Source organism: Mus musculus, chromosome 1, assembly GCF_000001635.26.
Source record: "Mus musculus strain C57BL/6J chromosome 1, GRCm38.p6 C57BL/6J".
Classification (NCBI taxonomy): Eukaryota; Metazoa; Chordata; class Mammalia; order Rodentia; family Muridae; genus Mus; species Mus musculus.
The window spans coordinates 16,476,828-16,498,944 of record NC_000067.6 but is presented as its reverse complement, the minus strand read 5'-3'; the positions used below and the strand labels follow the sequence as shown (position 1 = coordinate 16,498,944).

At 39.0% G+C, this 22,117-nt stretch overlaps 1 protein-coding gene across 14 annotated transcripts in view; it reads left to right on the top strand.

The window, feature by feature from the left end:
• Nucleotides 1-22,117, top strand: part of Stau2 (staufen double-stranded RNA binding protein 2) — a 291,530-nt gene that overhangs the window by 21,388 nt on the left and 248,025 nt on the right. For 6 of the 14 annotated variants that reach the window (XM_006495528.4, XM_011238390.3, XM_030254814.1 and 3 more), the window contains one exon: nucleotides 12,795-12,925. The exons of 6 other annotated variants lie outside the window; for them this stretch is intronic. In XM_006495528.4, coding sequence (XP_006495591.1) covers nucleotides 12,812-12,925 — 114 coding nt within the window. In that variant the 5' untranslated portion in view covers nucleotides 12,795-12,811. Of the gene's footprint in view, nucleotides 1-7,550; nucleotides 7,705-12,779; nucleotides 12,926-22,117 lie in introns of all 14 variants that reach the window. 2 more of the 14 variants (XM_011238387.1, XM_017321102.2) reach the window with 2 other exon arrangements.

Here is a 22,117-nt window from a genome sequence, read left to right as displayed (position 1 = left end):
CATACCATGATAGCTACCCGGGGTTTTCTGTTACTGATAGGCATGACCGGGTCGAGGGAGCTCCGGCCCCCACTTTAGTCATCTATAGCCAAGCCTAGGAGGTTGGGTGGAGAGTTACCTGGGAGTGGTGTTCCACCCACTGTTCTGCGAGACATGAGGGCAATTGACAGCCCAATGTCCCTCCTGATGGCACCTAGGACACAGTCCTCTTGGCTTGCTGGGGGTAGGGCAAGCCCTTGCCCAGTGACCTTGCTGATCACATCTATAGCAGGGGCCTGGTGGTCTCTGAGCCTTAGAAGGCCAGGGGTCTGGGGTAGGAGCTGGAGCTGGGTAGGAGCTGGGGCTGGGGCTGGGGCTGGGGCTGGTGAGCTGGTGAGCTGGTGGGCTGGGGCTGGGGCTGGTTGGGCAGCCTTTGCCAGCATGTGGTATTTTTGATTTTGGGCTTTCTCATCTCTCTCATGGTATACTTTGAAGGCCAGCACCAAGACTTTGCCTGTGGAGTTAAGGGCCCCCTCTCCAAACACCTAAATTTAGCTTTTATGTTGGGGTAACTCTGGGAAAAAAAAAAGTAGGTCATCAGAAGTTGCTTACCTTCTGGGTTTTCAGGGTCCAGATTTAGGGTATTGCAATAAAACTTTTGTGAAGCGATCTAAAAATTGAGAGGGGTTCTCCTGTTTATCCTATACAATCTCTTGGAGTTTTTCAAAATTTACTAGCTTTAAGGCTGCCTTTCTTAGGCTGGACAGAAGGCATGTAATAAACCTGTCTCTAGTTAAGATACCACTTGTGGAATTGTAATTCTATTGGGGATCCTGGTCAGGCACTTCCTCAGATCCAATTGGATATGTTTCATCTGCTCGGTGAATTTCATTTGTGTGCATTTTTGCCTCTTCCCAAACTCTCCTGCGTTCATCAGGAAGTAAATTATTAGTAAGAATCATATGAACATCATGGAAAGTCAAGCTATAAGACTGAGTGATTTACTGGAACTCCTCAATAAAGCTGGAGAAGCTAGAAGTATAGGAACTCAGTCTGCTTTCTATTTGAGAAACTTCACTCAGCGAGAAAGGAACATGCACTCTGACCAGACCATCAACACCAGCCACTTCCCTTAGAGGAAGGACTGATGCTGGATCAGGTGTTCCTGGAGGAGAAGAAGGATTTGGGGGTCTGACTACGGTCTTAGAACGAGTGATAGGAGGGGTGAAGGTTGGCGCCAATGCAGGGCGATTGGAGCAACCTGCGGCTGGCATAGAAGGAGGCTAAGGGTCTGGAGAGGTAGAGCTAGTAGGCTCTGGGGCCTGAGAAGGAGAAACTGAGGCAGCAGTTTGGGTTTTTGGCAGTGTGGAGGCAGGTTTGCAGTGGAGGGGAGGTGGCTCATTGGCAGGATCAAGTGTTGTAGCATCATCTAGTTGGGAGGGGGTGTAGGTTTCATGGCTAAGTTGGAGCAGATAGAGGGTTGAGAGCGAACTTAGATGAATGCTTGAATATATGAAACCTCTTTCCATCTACCGGACTGCTGGCGGTATGCATGGAGATCTCTTAGAACGATGGGGTCTAGTGTGCCACATTGGCTGGCCATTTGGAACTTTTTTTTTTTTTTTTTTTGGTTGTGATCTTTTTTTTAATTAGATATTTTCTTTATTTACATTTCAAATGCTATCCCGAAAGTTCCCTATTCCCTCCCCCCGCCCTGCTCCCCTACCCACCCACTCCCACTTCTTGGCCCTGGCATTCCCCTGTACTAGGGCAGATAAAGTTTGCAAGACCAAGGGGCCTCTCTTCCCAATGATGGCCAACTAGGCCATCTTCTGCTACATATGCAGCTAGAGACATGAGCTCTGGGGGTACTGGTTAGTTCATATTGTTGTTCCACCTATAGGGTTGCAGAAGATTCCATAGAGAACATGGGCACAACAAACATTTGGAACTATTATCTAAAGGGTATTGAATCCAGACCTTATTGTAGAGTTGTATCCGTCTTGAGGGCCTCAAATCAGGCATTAATTTCAGAGATTTGAGATTTTCTAGGAGACAAGGACCCGGGCATTGAAATGCCAACCCCTTAGCCCAAAAGAGGCTGGCCAGGTACTATCTGGGCATATAGGGTCCTTCCTGCCAACTTGAGAAATTCCTTACCAGTCAATATGCCAGTGTGTGTTTGTGGGCTTCTGCAGTTGGGTAGCAGGAAGTGTGGAACCATGTGTCCAGAGGCCAGTTTCATGTGGTAGGCCACGCAGTCACAGCTCACACAGTAGAATTCCGTGAGTCTCACAGCAGCAGCAGCAGCAGCAGCAGCAGCAGCAGCAGCAGCAGCAGCAGCAGCAGCAGCAATGGTCTGTGGCAGCAGTGGAAATCTATGTGGTGGATGATGGCGGGTACCAGCGGATAGAGTCCACATGGTATAGCAGTGGCTGCAGATGGTGATGGAGGTGGTGGCCATACACTGGGCATAGGTTCTCCAGTGGCAGCGGCAGCTTCATGGTTGCACAAGGCAGCGATTACTGCTCGGGCAGCTACCCTTTGTAGCAATTCCTGAAGTCTTTGGCACTAATGTTGTGATGGTCTTGTGGCTCCAGGAAGACCACACCAGGCCAAACAGTTCCATGTGAGGCTTATTGAGAGAGAAAAAGACAAGGTGGGGGTGGAAATGGGGGAGGGAGGGAGAGAGAGAAAGATCAGAGGGGCCTTCCTTTATATATGGATGGTAACGTAGTCACAGGTAAAGGTGGGAGGTGAGCCACATGGATTCTGGGAATATGGTGGCTGTTGCCTTGGCAAAGGGTGTGCTGGTCGCGCTGTCACCTGTGTGATATCACGTGTTCCAGAGGTCTTGATACCAACAGCCACACCTTCTAATACTTCTCAAGCAGTGCCCCCTCCTGCTGATGAAGCATTTGAATACATGAGCCTATGGGGACCATTCTTACTCAAACCACCATAGACTCTGTAGTGAAAGACTGGCACTCTTCATCTTATAGGAAGAAGAAGACACTCTCAGTCAACTGTCGTAGAAACTATAGCATTGTATACAAATACAGGTGCATTTGGAAGAAATGAAACCATTTGCAGATGCCCGGGATTCTCTGTTTAGAAAATGTCTATGAATCCATGCACACAGAACTCAAAGTTAATAACCAAATTGAACATGAATTTATGCACATAAACCATACAAAAATAATTGTTTCTGCATGTTAGTAATGAACAATCTCAATTAAAATTTTGTTTATTTTATATACCCCAGTACAGGGGAACACCAGGGCCAAGAAGTGGGAGTGGGTGCGTAGGGGAGCAGGGTGGGGGGAGGGTATAGGGAACTTTCGAGATAGCATTTGAAACGTAAATGAAGAAAATATCTAATAAAAAAAACTTGTTTATGAGCCGGTGAGCTGGCTTAGCTGGTAAAGACGCAGGTTGCTAAGTCTGGGGACGAGAGTTCAATCCCTAGGACTCACATGGTGTAAAGAGACAAGACTCCTTTAAGTTTTCACACATTTGCTGGAGTGTGTGCTTCCCCCAACACTAAATAAATGTTTTAAAATGTTCATTTTTAATAATACTTATAAAGGAGTAGACTTGTTTATGAAAGTCTTATATACTGAAAACCACAAAACATTGTTGAAAGAAATTAAGACCTAGATGGGTAGAAAAACACTGCCTCTGTGACTAGGAAGGCGTAACATGGCTAAGGTGGCACCATCTTATGCAGCTTCCTGATTCAGTGGAATCTTTATCAGGACTATAATGAAAGGTAAAAGGTGATCTTCAAACATGTGTGAACAGGCCCAAACCCGAGCCGCATTGAATGGGAACAAAGTGGAGAACTCTTAATTCCTGCCTGAAGTTTTACTACAGTGATCCAAACAGGATGATATTGGCAGTAAAGATGGTTTATGGACCAAGAGAATGAAATTGGCAGTATAGAAATAATCCAGTATGCAGTTTTTGTTTTTTTGTGAAGGTGAACATATAAAACAGTGGAGTTAGTTCCTTACTTACACACCAGAAAACTTGGTTGTGTGTTCTAGATTTAGGACTGGGTTTGATAGTGCCTGTCTGTCGTTCTCGCTACTCAGCATGGTGATGTGAGTCATCCAGCAGAGATAGTTGAAGGCCAGTCTGAGCCCCATACCAAGCACATGTGCTCAAAGTCCTCTCACCGTCCTCCCTACCCCCAACTAAAATTTATAACTCAACAAGTGAAAAGTGTGTGTATTGGGGGAGGGGTGAATAGCACTATAAAGAAGGTTATTTTGTCTTTTTTTTTTTCCCACAGCTGAGGTCCGAACCCAGGTCCTTGTGCTTGCTAGGCAAGCGCTTTACCACTGAGCTAAATCCTTAACCCCATAAAGAAGGTTATAAAAGGTACCCAGATGCCCATGAATAAAACCATTGACTGAATACTTGACCAAACAAAATGAGATACTACACGTGTGCTAGGCTGATAGTCAGAGTCAAAAGATCAACACATTTTTGTCAGGGCTGGAAAAATTGGAACTTCCATATACTTCTAATGGGAGTTTTAAATGATGAATCTGTGGAAAGGTTGGAGCGATCCTCAGACTAAAGCATGGAATTGTCATGATCCAGTGATTTTTATCTAACACTGATCCCAGGGGGTTAAAAACTGGCAGTCATAGCACAGTAGTTTTCAATAGAGAGATGAGAAATGGACCAAGTATCCATGCACAGATGGATAAGCAAATTGTAATATTTACACTTCAGGTAGCAGAACCTAGACATAAAAATGTATCTGTACATGTCATACTCTAGGTGAGTCTTAAAAACATGTTAAAGAACAGCACACAGAGTCACAAATGCTATGCTTCCATTCATATGAAATATCCAGGATAGGTAATTCAGAGAGGTGACTAAGGATCCATGGTTGCTAGGGTCCACCAGTGGTTCTTATCTTCCTCACACTGTGACCTGTTAACACAGTTCTTCATTTTATGGTGACTCCAGCCATACAATTACTTTGTTTGCTACTTCATAACTGTAATTTTACCACTGTTAGAAACATAATGTAACTATCTGATCTGCGATCCCTGTAGGTGTTGCGACCCACAGGTTCAGAACTGCTGGTCTAGAGTAACTGCATGGAGTTCCCTTTTGGAGAGAAAGAAAAAAAAATGTTCTGCAATTGGACCCAATAGTGGTTGTGAAGTGCTGTGAATTGTAAAGTCAGTGTATTGCTTGCTCCTAATAGATTAATTTGATCATATGTTATTTTCACTTAAAAAATACAATTCATAGCCAAGACTGAAAAAACAGACTAGAAAGATTGATTGATTTTTGTAGACAAAGGTATAAAAGTGCTGCTATCAGTATGCTCTAAATCTTTTAGAAAGGAGAGGGAAATAGGAGGAAAATGTATAATATACATGGATGGGTCTCTTAGGAACAAAGAGTGCAGTGCTTGAGGCTAAAATACTAACTTGAGTTGACAGCAGGTAAGACCCGAGAAGGAAGGAGTGACCTTGAATCTGTACAAATTCTGTGTGTTCAGAAGGAAGCACAGGATGGAATGTCCTAAAGATAATGCAGCCCAGAGAGGGAACAGTGTAAAGGAATAACCTAAGAGGCCAAGAATTATAAAGCTCAGTGCAAAGAGTATTGCTATAAAAGTAGACAAATTGGTGGAACAGAGTAAGTCTTTTAGAAATAAAGTCATTTATAGGCAAAAGTCATGAGTAGAGGAAGTAGAACCACAAATGGTACTAGAACTTAAAATGTCTGAGAACATAAATGTGATACTTCTAGAAGAAAAAAAATGAGACAAATTAGATAAAAATTTCCTTGATATATCAGCAAAATGTATAAAACGATAAATTGTTACTATTCGTGGATAGCATATTTGGCTTCTTTATGGTTCTTGCTGTTCAGATCATCACGGTGTATCTACATTTCTCATAGTATTCATATATGTGTTCTGCCTTCGTAGAGGTTGCTACAATTGAAATTTTAATCAACACTATACCCCTAGATACTATTAACATCTGTCTCACTTTTCTATTGCTGTGAAAAGACACAATGGCCAAGGCAACTTGGGTTCTTGCTTATGGTTTCAGAGGGTTAGTCTATAGCCATCATGGCCAGGAAGCAAGGAGCTAAACAGTCACGGTGTTGGAGCAGTAGTTGAGAGCTTGTATCTTACTGGCATGATGGTGGTGGAGAGAAAGTAAGATTGGGCCTCGTGTCACCTTCAGTGACACACTTACTCAAGTAAGCCCACCGTCCTAATCTTTCCCAGACAGTTCCACTGACTGGGGACTAAGCATCCAAAAGGCAGCCTCTGGTGGCTGTTTTCATTCAAACCACCACACACCCATATCTCTATGTCCTAGGCCAGTACTTACATGTTAATTAAAAATCTCAACAGTGATATATTATACATTTCAATGAGCTAGAAGTAAGGATTTAAAAATATTTTAACCATGAAGAGGTGATAAATGTTGAGTAGATAGATATACTCAGCTTTGTTTAAACAGTATACAGTGTGTAACTCACTCCCTTGCTATTTGCTTTAAAACAGATTTATATTTCTTTTTATTGTACTGAAGCAGTACATTTTTTATGTTGTTAGTTGTCAGTTTTTGCTTAGTGACATCTTTTTTTTTGTTTTTTTTTTTTAATCTAGAAAAGTGTTGTGTGTTATAGAATTATAACAAATATGTAGTCAAAGAGTCTTGTGCTTTTATACTTTGCATTTTGATTATTTTGGAATTTATGTTTAAGACGTGAGCTTGCTGCTTCTCCTAGTGGATAGATGTAGTGGAGCTCAGAACCTGAGCAGGCCAACAGTGGCTTCTGTGTGGCCAGCCTTCAGGGTAAGGTTCACTGTGAATGTGAGACTCCACTTTACTAGCTCTGGACAGGTAGCTTCATTTCCCCGAGAGGATGAAAAGCTAGGACAGACAACGTCCTTTGATCTTTGATAGTGTTGAAACTTTTTTTGATTTTGCCTTTGAGAGTTTTTTCCTTGCTAACTCTGATGAGTTCCCTCCAACAGCAGAGCATAGGAAGCGGGGAGTTGGGAAAGACATGGGAATGGCCTGTGTGCTCTCTGAAACAGCTCTTGGGACAGCAGTAGGTATACTGCCTCGCTTTGACTGGGAGTTCTGACGTAGGAAATGTCTGGTGCTTTAGTGGGTTCTGGTTCGGTCTCCTACTTCACATCTTCTATACCTGGACCTAGGCTTCTTTCCCCCGCTCATATGTAGCAGATATGCAGCTTGACCTTCATGTGGGTCTTGAACAACTGGAGGGGGCGCTATCCCAAAAGCAGTTGGCTGTATGTGGAATATGTTCTACTAGCTGCCTTGTCTTGCCTCAGTGGGAAAGGAAGCCCCTAGCCTCACAGAGGCTTAAAGCGTCAGGGTAGGGGGCTACCAGAGGACCCCACCCACCCAGAGGAGAATGTGAAAGAGGGAGGAGAAGGATCCTGAGAGTGGGTGACTGGGAGGAGGGCAGTGAGCAGGATGTAAAGGGAATAATTGAAAAAAATTTCTTTTTAACCTTTTATATGTATGGCTGTTTTGCCTGTGCAGCATATGTGTGCAATGCCAGTGGAGGCCAGAAGAGGGCGTCGGATCCCTTCCAACTGAAGTTACAGCCAGTTGTGAGCTGTGTGGGTGCTGGGAATTGAACCCTGATCCTCTGGAATAGTAGCCAGTGCTTTTAACCACCAAGTCATCTCTCCAGGTTCCATTTATCCTTCATTCTCATGATTCGCTTGCTTTGTTTAATGTACTTGTTAACGTTAACTATGTGCAAGTGGACTATACCTCCAGCCTTTGTCTTTCTTTTTCCTTTTTGGAAGCCAGGTCTCAATGTGTAGCTAAGTCTGGACATGAACTTCTTAATTCCAGCCCCAACTTCCTAAGGGCTGGAATTACAGATGTGTGGTTGCATGTGCTTTTCTATGTCTGGTTGAAAAGCTTCAACTGTCTTTTCCTTGTCTTTTGACCTTGATGAAATCTTGTTTTCTTTAACATTGTTACAATTCTTTAAAACCTATTTTTCCGCACTCCTGTGTGCCAGGACACTCTATAACAGCCTTGTCACAGTGCCCACTACACTGTAATTTGTAATACTTGTTAATTGTATACTGGTGTCTCCTACTAGACATCGTTTTTGGAGACAGATATTACCTATATGTTGAAAACATTATATTTTTAGTTTGAATAATCAAGACTCAGAAAGCTTAGGATGTTTGTGAAAATATAGTATATCTAAAAATACAGAGTATATTTATACTTTTGTTTGAGATAGTTACTTTTATAATATTTTATACATATATTTTATAAATATTTTAATTCAAATTTTATTCTAGTTGTATGCAAGTTATATGCAAGCAAATTTCATATTAATTAAGGTAGAATATTCTCTTATGTAGATAGAAGAAACTCAGTCAGTATAATTTTATAAGTTGGGGATTTTTCAGTGGAGAGAAATGTAAGGTGTTCCAGTGATCCAAAGGGGAAATTAGTAATGAGTATCAGAGACATGATGAGTATCAAAGGATACGAAGGGATATATGTGCATGAGTAAAATCAGTCTGTCCTGATAGAACATTTTGATTTAGAATGTGTGCATGCAAAAAAGACATAAAATTTCATAAAACTGTTATCAACAGTTTTAATAAGTACTTATAAATAATTTATATTTATTAGTAATAGATAATCATTGTTAATAGTATATTATAGTTCATGTATGACCATCTACTGAGAATGATCTTTTAGTGTACTTTACTCTGTGGAAAGTAAGGTTTTATTACTCTCTCAAAGTCACATTTGTATGAGTGACTACAGTGGGTCTCTCCAATGGCAGTCTTATATGTTATACATATTATATATAGTTTTAAGAAACATAATATTATGAATCCCTGTATCCCTTTAACTAACATTCTTGCGTTATATATATCACACTAGCACTGGCATCCTTATGTTTATATATATATGTATATATATATATATATATATATATATATATATATATGAATGAAAGACACTAACTGTAACATCCTTATGTTATCTATATAACACAAACACTGGCATCCTATTTTATATATATATATCACATTAACATCATTATGATTGATATATATATATGTATATATATCTCACATATATATAAAACACGCACATATATATACACATACACATACACACACACTAACACTAATATTCTTATGTTTTATATTCATAAAACACTGACTCTAACATCCTTGTGTTAACTATATAACACTAATACTGACATTCTTATATATACATAAAACACTAACATCCTTATAATATATATGTTATATACATATATCATATATATCACTAACACCTTTATATTATATGTAATACCCCTTTCACTAATATCTTTATGTTTTATTTTCTTCCTCCTCTCTCCGTCTTTCCTTACCTCCTCCCCAGATGTCTCCTCCCATTATTTAGTGATGATATTTTTATTTTATTGAAAATGGAAACCTATATATTATTGTATATGTTTTGCAATCTGTGCACAGCTAAGTTACGTCTAAGTTTATCTGTCTGTTTTCCCTACCCCGTGCTGGGAATTAAAATCAGAGGGACTCAAGGCTGCTGTGTAGGTTGTAATGCTGAATTATAGCCTCCAAAAGCTACGGTGTAATTCTTGACTTTGTAATAGACTTCTTTGTTTGATCCTTTTGTAGCTATTTTATCACACTTTTGGTATAGTTTCAAAACTATTATTTTTACGTCCGAGCTCTGTGAGGTTTCTAATTAACTAATAAGGTTTCTGAATAACAAGGACAAGAGCAGGGTAGTGGTTCATATCTAATCTCAGCATCTAGAAGGCTGAAGTGGGAGAGTTAGAAATTTAGTAGCAGTTTGGGGTAAGTAGCAAGTTCCAGGCCAGCCTGATCTACATACTAAGACCCTTTCATAAACAAAAACCAAACTGTTTAAAGTTGTGAAAGAAACCAGTAACTATAATTATTTTCAAAGCTGCCATCTTTAAGCATTTTGATTTTAGTTATTCATCCACTGCATAGAATATATCACAATTACTTACAGTTGGCAGGAAAGTCTAGAAAACTTTAGAGCCTACCAATAATGGTTGTAGGACACCATAGAATATATCTCCAGTGGCTGCAGTGGTATGAACGGTGTAAATTCTATTCACAAATATTTACAAGATCATATCATCTGTTTTATTTCTCTATCTATCTATTGATCTATCTATTATGGTTTATTTATTTATGTGTTTTGAGAGAAGGTCTTACTATATAGTGCAGGTTGGTCTTCAACTCATGGTCCTGTTGCAGGCTCCAGAGTGTTGAGATTTCAGATATGCATTACCGTATCTGCCTGTTTCTGCTTTTTAATTATATCCAGTAAGCTGGTCTGTTTCTTGTTCTTGTTCATGTCATAATAATGAGAACTAAAATTGATTGTAGCATCAGATCATCAAACTTTCTATGCTGGGATGAATTGAAGATGTATTTTATAAAGTGCTTCTTTGCATGATTCATAGTGAATAACATAGGTAGGTTTTCCTAAACCTATCAAGACTTTTATCTATTTTTATTCTTTTTTAGAATAACAAGACTAGTTTTGTTTTAGTTTGCAGGACACTTAGGATGGTGAACTCACCAGCTATATTGCCTCTCAGTCTGTTCGCTTTGGTTCATTTTGTTGCTTGTGCTTTACTGAATGTTTATGTAGCTTTCTTAAGAAACCATTTCTTAAGCACAGTGTTTGTGATCAAAGCACTATACCATATTATTTCCCTGTTAAGAGCTTTACAAATTTAAAAGAATGTCTTGTTATGTATAGTGAGCTGCACTATAAGTTTTTACATGAAGTTCCTAAGTTGCTGTAGTAAACCATAGAAAACCATTTAAACCATTTAAAACTTAACCTTACAGTGTCTTATGAATTAAATAGATTCCTCCCTCTTTCATTTTTCTATTTCTATTTATTATTTTTTATTGTGTCAGGGTCTTCCTGTGTTGCTCAGGCTGGTTCTGAAGTCCTCAGCTTAAGAGATGCTTCTGCCTCAGTCTTCCAAGTAACCAGGACTAGAGGTGCATGCATGTGCACCCTAGAAGCAGGATAGAACTCAGACTTTCATTTTCTAGAGCAACGGAGGGTTAATGAGCCTTATGGTCTAGGAAAGAATTTCTTAAGACATCAAAAGCATAAACCTTAATAGAAAAACATTGATAGCAATAATATACAAAATATCCATACAACCCAGCAGAGATCCTTCACAGTGAGCCATAACATAAAGTGGTTAACTTTACTAGTAACTTAGGCATGCAGAAAATCCAAACACGAGTGGGATATCATTAGGTAAGCATCAAATTGTGAGTGAAATTAAGATACATGATTATATTTCATGTTTTCAAATTTGAAGCATTGGAAGGTTGTGTGGCACAGTCATTCTGAGAGCCACTTGGCTCTTAAGAGTATGAAGAATTTAGCTCCTAAATGTCTCAGTATAGGGGTGGATAAAAAACAGCTGTAGTAGTGTCAGGGACATTCTGTAATTGTTAAAAGGTAACACAGAAATCAGTGTCAGTTAAAATCCCAACATACTGGGCAGACAGTATCTGAGAAGACTAAAGTTATAATGCTATAAATGTGAATTAAAAGCCAGACATATCAGGACTACTTTCTATCTATCTATCTATCTATCTATCTATCTATCTATCTATCTATCTATCTATCTATCTATCTATCTATCTAAACAAACATAAACATATAAATATATTTTACATACTTCTATAAGGGTACATTCTAAATTCATCTTGGTAATCTTTGCAAAAGAGTAAAGGTACTTTATGAAAATGGAACACAGTTTGCTTCTTTTTAAAGAAAATATTCATAACTACAAAACAATGTTCAAAGCAAATGTTGCAAATGTCAACAGCTTTAATGCTGGGTACTGATAGAAACATTTAAATTTTCCTCTTTCTGCCTCTTGTTTGTTGTCTTGAGACAGGATCTTGTGATGTAGCCTAGTCTGGCCTACAACTTGAAGACCTACTTTTCTACAAAAGTAGAAAAAGACTGCTAGTTTTTCTACATGTTGCTTTTAAATTTTTCCTAAAATATTAGAAGAAAATGTTTAATTCGCTTTAGGGTTACCCGAACTATTTTGCAGACCCTTATTAATATTTACCCTTAGGACGTTATCCCTAAGTTTGGAACCTTTCCTCTGCCAAAGCAAAAGGAAAAGTATTGATTGTTTGAAGGTGTGTACAAATATTGGGCTAGGGATAGTGTTCAGGTGTAGAGGGTTGACCTGCCATGTAGGAAGCCTGGGTTCGATCCCTACATGAGACTGGATGGGGTGCCTATACCTATAGTCCCAGCACTGGTCATGTTGTTTACAGAATAATTGAGTTTGAGGCTATCCAGGGATATATGAGACCCTACCGTAAAAAAGACAATTTACTTTTATAGAGCTAAGACTTAAGAAATGTATCTGATAATAGTAAAAGTTTGTTGAGAGAAAAGGAAATGTTATAATATAAATTAAAATCTATTTTATAATTAAGTATGGTGGTGATGTTATATGTATATAGAGAATAACTTAGATTTAAAAAAAGGTATCTTTGTTTATTGTTCAAGATTTGCTGCATTCTTCTATTGCACGTGCTGGAAGATATTACATGATATAAGAATTTTAATACAAATTTATGAAAATAATTTACCTATATAATCTAACTTTAGTCTAAACAGTCAAAGCTAGTTTTTCTTCCACTTTAAAAGTCATTCTTGACAAAAACTTTACAGCCTTTTTATTTGCAGCTTCTCTCCACGATAAAATGGCAAACCCCAAAGAGAAAACTCCAGTGTGTCTGGTAAATGAGTTAGCCCGTTTCCATAGCATCCAACCCCAGTATAAGCTTCTGAATGAAAGCGGGCCTGCTCATTCGAAGGTAAGGTTACAAAGAGAGGCGGTGATCGTGCTGCTCACTGTCAGACCGTGTTCATCATGCTCTGTTTGGGGGTGGTGGAAGATGGCCTGAAGACATTTAAGTCAAGCCGTATTGTAATGCATTGTTTTGTAAAGCTTTCAGATGTAGTACTTCATAAGAAGACCTTGAAGCCACAGGATTTGAACATTTTGTAATTGAAGGATCTCAGTTATAGGAATGTTAAATGTCTTGTTAGGAGATTGTCCGTGTCAGCACTGGCACTTACATATGCAGTATGGTGTTCTTCCCAGCAAATCAGAGCTGGTAGAACTGGGATGGGCCGAGCAGGTATTGCAGTGGTTAAATATCAATACGTCTTTTCCAGTATGATGTTTAATTTTAAGACCCACCATTTATAAAAGAAATTGGAAGTTGGCATGTAGCACTATTATTATCTGTGTATTTACTTGTAGTGTTCTTTTTTAAAAAGGCAGTTTTTATTTATAGCTACATATACATATATTTTACGTATATTTCCTCTATCTATCTATCTATCTATCTATCTATCTATCTATCTATCTATCTATCCACACACACAAACACAATACATATATACACATATACATATATACATACATATTAATTACAAAGAAATCTAGTACATCTATATTTGAGCTCTGTTCATCTCTTGGAAAACATTTCAGTTGTGAATAGTTTTCCCTGACACATTTTAAGTTGGGTATTTTGAAAGTCATGGATTTTTGTACATACTACGTAAACAATTGGTTCTGTGAGAGTGGTTAATCTATAAAGCAAGTAGCATTTGGGATATTTGGATGTTTTCTGTCTTGTACAAAGCAAGGGAAATAGGTGAAACTGTAGTCTGTTGGGTTTGTTTATTATTAGCTTTTCTGGAGGCATCTGGGCAGGACCCATGCTACCTCTTACTCTTCTGCTACAGGGAAGGCAGTTGTGGTCTTGTTCTAGGTGTCTGACTGTGGATCCTGCCTCTTTTCTACCTGCTCTGCTCTTAACTGTGTCAGACTGTTTGTGTCACAGTGTCTTATGGGATCCTCAAAAGTAACAGTGTTAAAGTATTCTTGCCTTAGTTCCCCCCCCCCTTTTCTTTTTTCTTTTTAGGTCCAACTCTCTATCTTTACTTTCTCTGCCCGTTACTCCTCCCCCTTCTTCTCTGTCAGCAGTTTCTCCTTCCAGTGGACTATTCCCATCAGCATACAGGCATGCTGTTAGTTTTTCTGTCTTGAAAATTATCTGACAGTATGTCTTCCTTGGTCACTGTAATCATCTCTGTCCTATATAGACTTGTGCAGGAGAGATCCCTACTAGCTGGTTCTGCTTCCTCCCTAGTCAGTTTTGTTCCTACCACCCCCATGGATTTTCCAGTGGAAGCCAACCAGCACCTCTTGTAAACAGTGCCTTGGTCATCAGGCCTGTTTTCCAAACCTGCCAGCTGTACGTGGGACGGGGACATGTGTTAACCTCCTTGCTGAAGTGTTCTTCCATTGCCTTTATCTTCTGTGCCACAGGCCATGTGTATATATATTTTAAGGTTTTTGTGTGTGTGTTAAAATTTCTTCCTTCCTTCCTTCCTTCCTTCCTTCCTTCCTTCCTTCCTTCCTTCCTTCCTTCCTCCCTCCCTCCCTCCCTCCCTCCCTCCCTCCCTCCCTCCCTCCCTCCCTCCCTCTCTCTCTCTCTCTCTCTTTCTTTCTTTCTTTCTTTCTTTTTTGTCAAGATGTCTTGTTGTATTGCTGTCTGGTTTCAGGCTCAATGTCCTGCCTCATCTTCCTGAGGTAGGATCACTGGCCACATTTCTCCCTTTTCCTGATCTTTTAGAGCTTTTTACTTTGTAGGGCCCTCTTTTCAGACTTGGTGTCTTCTCCTGACTACATCTGTGCCCTGTACCTGTGACTGACACAAACATGCTGCCAGCTGGAAGATTTGAGTCTCTAGCTCAGACACTGGCTTGGGTCTGATTGCCTGTTCACTATCTCCTTTATCTTTTCAGCAGTGTTTACTACTTTCAGATATTTTATTGTTTTTTTCTTTTTTCTTTTTCTTTTGTAGTAAGAGCCACCTCTGAGGACAGGGTAGTTCTTAGTATTTGCTGAATGAGTGAATGAGGAAACAGTTCACTTAGTTCTTTGTGTGCATAGACGCGAGCTAGCTTTTCTCAAAGATACCAAGGGAAGTGGGATCATAATTGATTTTCATTGTAAATTGAAAGGAGTGGAGAAATGTAAAGTATTGCCTAGAAAACTGGAATCTAATTATCCCCTAAACAGATTCTAACATAATGAGCAAATGAACTGGGATTATAGCTCACTAGTACATGCAAGGCTCTCGCATCAGTGTTCAGTACTACAAGAAGTAAAAACAGATCAAAAATAATAAGGAAAAATTATTTAAGCAATCTTGTTGCTTAGTTCTTCTAAGTCTGTTAATGGAAGACAAATTAACAAAGAAAAGTATTTGTTAATTTTATTATTGATCTTTTTCTAACATTTAAAATTTTTAAAAATGCTTATTAATAAGTATCTGTTGATTCTTTTATTTAGAGATATACATTTACTAGTCATGCTTCATTAATGGTTTACCGTGGGCACATTAAATCATTTCTTCTCTTTTCCTTTTCATCTCTCCTTTCCCCCTCCTCTTTTCCTGGATAGCCTGGGCTGTCCTGGTCCCTGTCTGTGGTTCTCCTGTCTCAGCATTTGCGTACTGACTGCAGACGAGTGCTGCTGTTTTCAGCCAGCCAGCCAGGTGGTTATCTTAAACCAAACAAGTGCTTTAGGACTTCGCGATTCTATTTTGGCAGTAGGATTTTGTTATTTGAATGTGATTGTTTATTTAACATTTTTATTTATTCTTCTCTCATACAATACATGATAGCTTCCCCTCTCTCCACTCTTCTCAGTTCCCATTCTCTACTCTCCACTCTCCCTAGAATCATTCCACACCCCTCCCCTAGCTCCCAGCAGAAAAGGACAGGTCTCCCAAGGACAGTAACCAAACATGTCACAACAAGATAAAATAGAACCAGGTGCAAACACTTACATTAAGGCTGAGTGAGGTAACCCATTTGGAGGAAGAGCTCCCCAAAGCAGATTCAGTGTCTCTGGTTTTATGTTGAAGTCTTTAATCTACTTGGACTTGAGTGTTGGGCAGGGTGACAAATCTGGATCTATTTGTATTTTTGTACATGCAGATATCCAGTTAGTCCAGTACCGTTTGTTGAAGATACTTTCTTTTTTTCCCATTATGTATTTTTGTCTCCTTTATAAAAAATTCAGGTGCCTGTAGGTGTATGGATTTATGTGTGGATCTTTGATCCTGTTCCATTGATCAACATGCTTGTTTTTAATGCCAATACCATGTGAGTTTTTATTACTATAGTTGTAGTACAGCCTGAAATCTAGACTGGTAATACCTCAGGAAATTCTATTATTGTTCAGGATATTTTAGTTATCCTGATTTTTTTCCATATAAAATTGAGTATTGTCCTTTCAAGGTCTGTGAAGAATTATTTTTTGAAATTTCGATGGGAATTGCATCGAACCTGTAGATTGCTTTTGGTAGGACAGCCATTTTTTCTATGTTAATTCTACTGATCTATGAGCAAAGGAGATCTTTCCATCTTCGGATGTCTTTTCCAATTTCTTCCTTCAAATCCTTGAAGTTTTTTTTTCATACAAGACTTTCACTTTCTTGGTGAGAGCTACCCCAACATATTTTGTTTTATTTGTGGCTATTATGAAGGGTATTGTTTCCCTGATTTCTTTCTCAGCCCATTTGTTGTTTGTGTATAGGAGGATTACCCTTTTGTTTTTTGTCTTTGTATTTTTATTTTTTATTTTTTATTTTTTTGAGTTACTCTTGTATCCATCCACTTATCTGCTGTAGGAGTTCCCTGGTAGAATTTTTAATCACTTAATATAAATTGCCATACATCTACAAATAGCGATATTTTGACGTCTTCCTTTCCAATTTGTATATCCTTTTTTAAATTTTATTTTATTTTTTTAATTTATTTTCCCGAGACAGGGTTTCTCTGTATAGCCCTGGCTGTCCTGGAACTCACTCTGTAGACCAGTCTAGCCTCAAACTCAGAAATCTGCCTGTCCCTGCCTCCCAAGTGCTGGGATTCAAGGTGTACGCCTCCACTGCCCAGCCAATTTGTATCTCCTTGATCTCTTTCAGTTTTCTTATGGCTCTGGCTAGACCTTCAAGTACATTTTGAGTAGATATGGAGAGAGTGAACAGCCTTGTCTTGTCCTTGATTTTAGTGGAATATCTTTAAGTTTTTCTCCATTTAATTTGATATTGGCTATCAGCTTGCTGTATATCACCTTTATTATATTTAGGTATTTGTCTTGTATCCATAATCTTTCCAGGACTTTTATCATAAAGGGGTATTGGATTTTGTCAAAGGCTTTTTCATTATCTAATGAGATAATCATGTGGTTCTTTTGCCTTTCAGTTTGTTTGTATGGTAGATTACATTGATTGATTTTGTATGTTGAACCATCCCTGAATCTCTGGGATGAAGCCTACTTGGTCATGGTGGATGATTTTTTTGATGTGTTCTTGAGTTCGGTTTGCTACTTTTATTGAAATTATTTTTACATCTATGCTCATGAGGGAAATTGGACTGTAATTCTCTTTCTTTGTTGAATGTTTGTGTGGATTGGGCATCAGAGTGACTGTTGTTTCATAAATTGAATTTGGCATTGCTCCCCTGTCTTTATTTTATGGAATAATTTGAGGAGTATTGATATTAGGTCGTCATTGAAAGTCTGGTGGGATTCTTTTGTAAAACCACCTGGCCCTGGGCTTTTATTATTATTATTTTTTATTGGGAGACTTTTAATGATGCTTTTATTTCCTTTGGGGCTGTGGGTCTATTTATATTGTTTATCTAATCTTGACCTAACTTTGATAAGTGGTATCTATTGAGAAAACTATTTCTTTTAGATTTTTCAGTTTTGTGAAGTAGAAGTTTTAAAAGTATAACTTAATGATTCTTTGGATTTATTTCCTCAGAATCTGTTGTTGTGTCCCACTTGTTGTTTGTGATTTTATTAACTTGGATATTCTGTCTCTGTCTTTTAGTTAGTTAGAATAAAGGTTTGTCTGTATTGTTGATTTTCTCACAGAACCAACTCTGTTTTATTGATTCTTTTATTGTTCTCTATGTTTCTATTTTATTCAGCACTCAGTTTAAGCATTTTCCTGCTGTCTACTATTTGGGTATGCATTTTCTTTTTGTTCTAGAGCTTTCAAGTATGTTAAGTTGCTAGTATGAAATCTGCCTACTTTGTTTTTTTTTTACTTAAGCACTTAGTACTATGAATTCTCTTAGTGCCACTTTCATTGTGTCTCAGAAGTCTGAGTATATTGCTCTTGAATATAATTTTTTAATGAAATATTGACGAAATGTTTTTTATGTTTACATAAAAACACAATGAAATATTTTTATTAGATATTTTCTTCATTTAATTTTCAAATGATATGATGAAAGTCCCCTATACCCTCCCCCTGCCCTGCTCCCTAACCCACCCACTCCTTCTTCCTTGTCCTGGCATTCCCCTGTACTGGGACATATAATCTTCGCAAGACAAAGGGCCTCTCCTCCCATTGATGGCTGACTAGGCCATCTTCTGCTACATACACAGCTAGAGACATGAGTTCTGGGGGTACTGGTTAGTTCATATTGTTGTTCCTCTTATAGGGTTGCAGACCCCTTTAGCTCCTTGGGTACTTTCCTCTAGCTCCTTCATTGGGGGTCCTGTGTACCATCCAATAGCTGACTGTGAGCATCCACTTCTGTGTTTGCTAGGCCCTGGCATAGCCTCACAAAAGACAGCTATATCTGGGTCTTTTCAGCAAAATCTTGCTAGTGTGTGCAATGGTGTCAGTGTTTGGAGGCTGATTATGGGATGGATCCCTGGGAATGGCAGTCTCTAGATGGTCCATCCTTTCGTCTCAGCTCCAAACTTTGTCTCTGTAACTCCTTCCATGGCTGTTTTGTTCCCAATTCTAAGAAAGGGCAAAGTGTCCACACTTTGGTCTTTGTTCTTCTTGAGTTTCATGTGTTTTGCAAATTGTATCTTGTATTTTGGCTATTCTAAGTTTCTGGGCTACTATCTACTTATCAGTGAGTACATATTGTACGAGTTCTTTTGTGATTGGGTTACCTCACTCAGAATGATGCCCTCCAGGTCCATCCATTTGTCTAGGAATTTCATAAATTCATTCTTTTTAATAGCTGAGTAGTACACCATTGTGTAAATGTACCATATTTTCTGTATCCATTCCTCTGTTGAGGGAAATCTGGGTTCTTTCCAGCTTCTGGCTATTATAAATAAGGCTGCTATGAACATAGTGAAGCATGTGTCCTTCTTACCAGTTCGAACATCTTCTGGATATATGCCCAGGAGAGGTATTGCGGGATCCTCTGGTAGTACTATGTCCAATTTTCTGAGGAACTGCCAGACTGATTTCCAGAGTGGTTGTACAAGCTTGCAATCCCACCAACAATGGAGGAGTGTTCCTCTTTCTCCACATCCTCTCCAGCATCTGCTGTCACTTGAGTTTTTGATCTTAACCATTCTGACTGGTGTGAGATGGAATCTCAGGGTTGTTTTGATTTGCATTTCCCTGATGATTAAGGATGCTGAACATTTTTTCAAGTGCTTCTCAGCCATTCAGTATTCCTCAGGTGAGAATTCTTTGTTTAGCTCTGAGCCCCATTTTTTACTGGGGTTATTTTATTTTCTGGAGTCTACCTTCTTGTGTTTTTTATACATATTGGATATTAGTCCCCTATCTGATTTAGGATAGGTAAAGATCCTTTCCCAATCTGTTGGTGGCCTTTTTGTCTTATTGACAGTGTCTTTTGCCTTACAGAAGCTTTGCAATTTTAAGAGGTCCCATTTGTCGATTCTCAATCTTACAGCACAAGCCATTGATGCTCTATTCAGGAATTTACCCCCTGTCCCCACTTCTCCCCACTTTCTCTTCTATACATTTCACTGTCTCTGGTTTTATGTGGAGTTCCTTGATCCACTTAGATTTGACCTTAGTACAAGGAGATAAGAATGGATCAATTCGCATTCTTCTGCATGATAACTGCCAGTTGTGCCAGCACCATTTGTTGAAAATGCTGTCTTTTTTTCCACTGGATGGTTTTAGCTCCCTTGTCAAAGATCAAGTGACCATAAGTGTGTGGGTTTATTTCTGAGTCTTCAATTCTATTCCATTGGTTTACTTGTCTGTCGCTATACCAGTACCATGCAGTTTTTATCACAATTGCTCTGTAATACAGCTTTAGGTTAGACATGGTGATTCCACCAGAGGTTCTTTTATCCTTGAGAAGAGTTTTTGCTCTCCTAGATTTTTTGTTATTCCAGATGAATTTGCAAATTGCCCTTTCTAACTCAGTGAAGAATTGAGTTGGAATTTTGGTGGAGATTGCATTGAATCTGTAGATTGCTTTTCGCAAAATGGCCATTTTTTTAAAAAAAAATTTTTATTAGGTATTTTCCTCATTTACATTTTCAATGGTATCCCAAAGATCCCCCCTCCCCACCCCTCCACCCCCTCCCCCCTCCCCCATCCCCCTCCCCACCCCCCCACCCCCCTCCCCACCCCCCCACCCCCCTCCCCACCCACTCCCCCTTTTTGGCCCTGGCGTTCCCCTGTACTGGGGCATATAAAGTTGGCAAGTCCAATGGGCCTCTCTTGGCAGTGATGGCCGACTAGGCCATCTTTTGATGCATATGCAGCTAGAGACAAGAGCTCCGGGGTACTGGTTAGTTCATATTGTTGTTCCACCTATAGGGTTGCAGTTCCCTTTAGCTCCTTGGGTAATATCTCTAGCTCCTGCATTGGGGACCGTGTGACCCATCCAATAGCTGACTGTGATCATCCACTTCTGTGTTTGCTAGGCCCCAGCATAGTCTCACAAGAGAGAGCTATATCTGGGTCAGTTCAGCAAAATTTTGCTAGTGTGTGCAGAATGGCCATTTTTACTATATTGATCCTGCCAATCCATGAGCATGGGAGATCTTTCCATTTTCTGAGATCTTCTTTAATTTCTTTCTTGAGAGACTTGAAGTTCTTATCATACAGATCTTTCACTTCCTTAGTTAGAGTCACTCCAAGGTATTTTATATTATTTGTGACTATTGAGAAGGGTGTTGTTTCCCTAATTTCATTCTCAGCCTGTTTATCCTTTGTGTAGAGAAAGGCCATTGACTTGATACAGTTAATTTTATTTCTAGCTCCTTCACTGAAGCTATTTATCAGGTTTAGGAGTTCTCTGGTGGAAATTTTGGGTTCACTTATTTATACTATCATATCATCTGTAAAAAGTGATATTTTGACTTCTTCCTTTCCAATTTGTATCCTCTTGATCTCCTTTTGTTGTCGAATTGTTCTGGCTATGACTTCAAGTACAATGTTGAATAGCTAGGGGGAAAGTTGGCAGCCTTGTCTACTCCCTGATTTTAGTGGGAATGCATCCAGTTTCTCACCATTTACTTTGATGTTGGCTACTGGTTTACTGTAGATTGCTTTTATCATGTTTAGGTATGGGCCTTGAATTCCTGATCTTTCCAAGACTTTTATCATGAATGAGTGTTGGATCTTGTTGAATGCTTTTTCCGCATCTAATGAGATGATCATGTGGTTTTTGTCTTTGAGTTTGTTTATATAATGGATTACATTGATGGATTTTCAGCCTTAATCCATGGTGATCTGATAGGATGCATGGGACAATTTCAATATTGTATCTGTTGAGGCCTGTTTTGTGACCAATTATATGGTCAATTTTGGAGAAGGTACCATGAGGTGCTGAAAAGAAAGTATATCCTTTTGTTTTAGGAAAAAATGTTCTGTAGATATCTGTTAAATACATTTGTTACATAACTTCTGTTAGTTTCACTGTGTCCCTGTTTAGTTTCTATTTCCAAGATCTGTCCAGTGATGAAAGTGGGGTGTTGAAGTCTCCCACTATTATTGTGTGAGGTGCAATGTGTGCTTTGAGCTTTACTAAAATTTCTTTAATGAATGTGGCTGCCCTTGCATTTGAAGCATAGATATTCAGAATTGAGAGTTCCTCTTAGAAGATTTTACCTTTGATGTGTATGAAGTGTCCCTTCTTGTCTGTTTTGATAACTTTGGGTTGGAAGT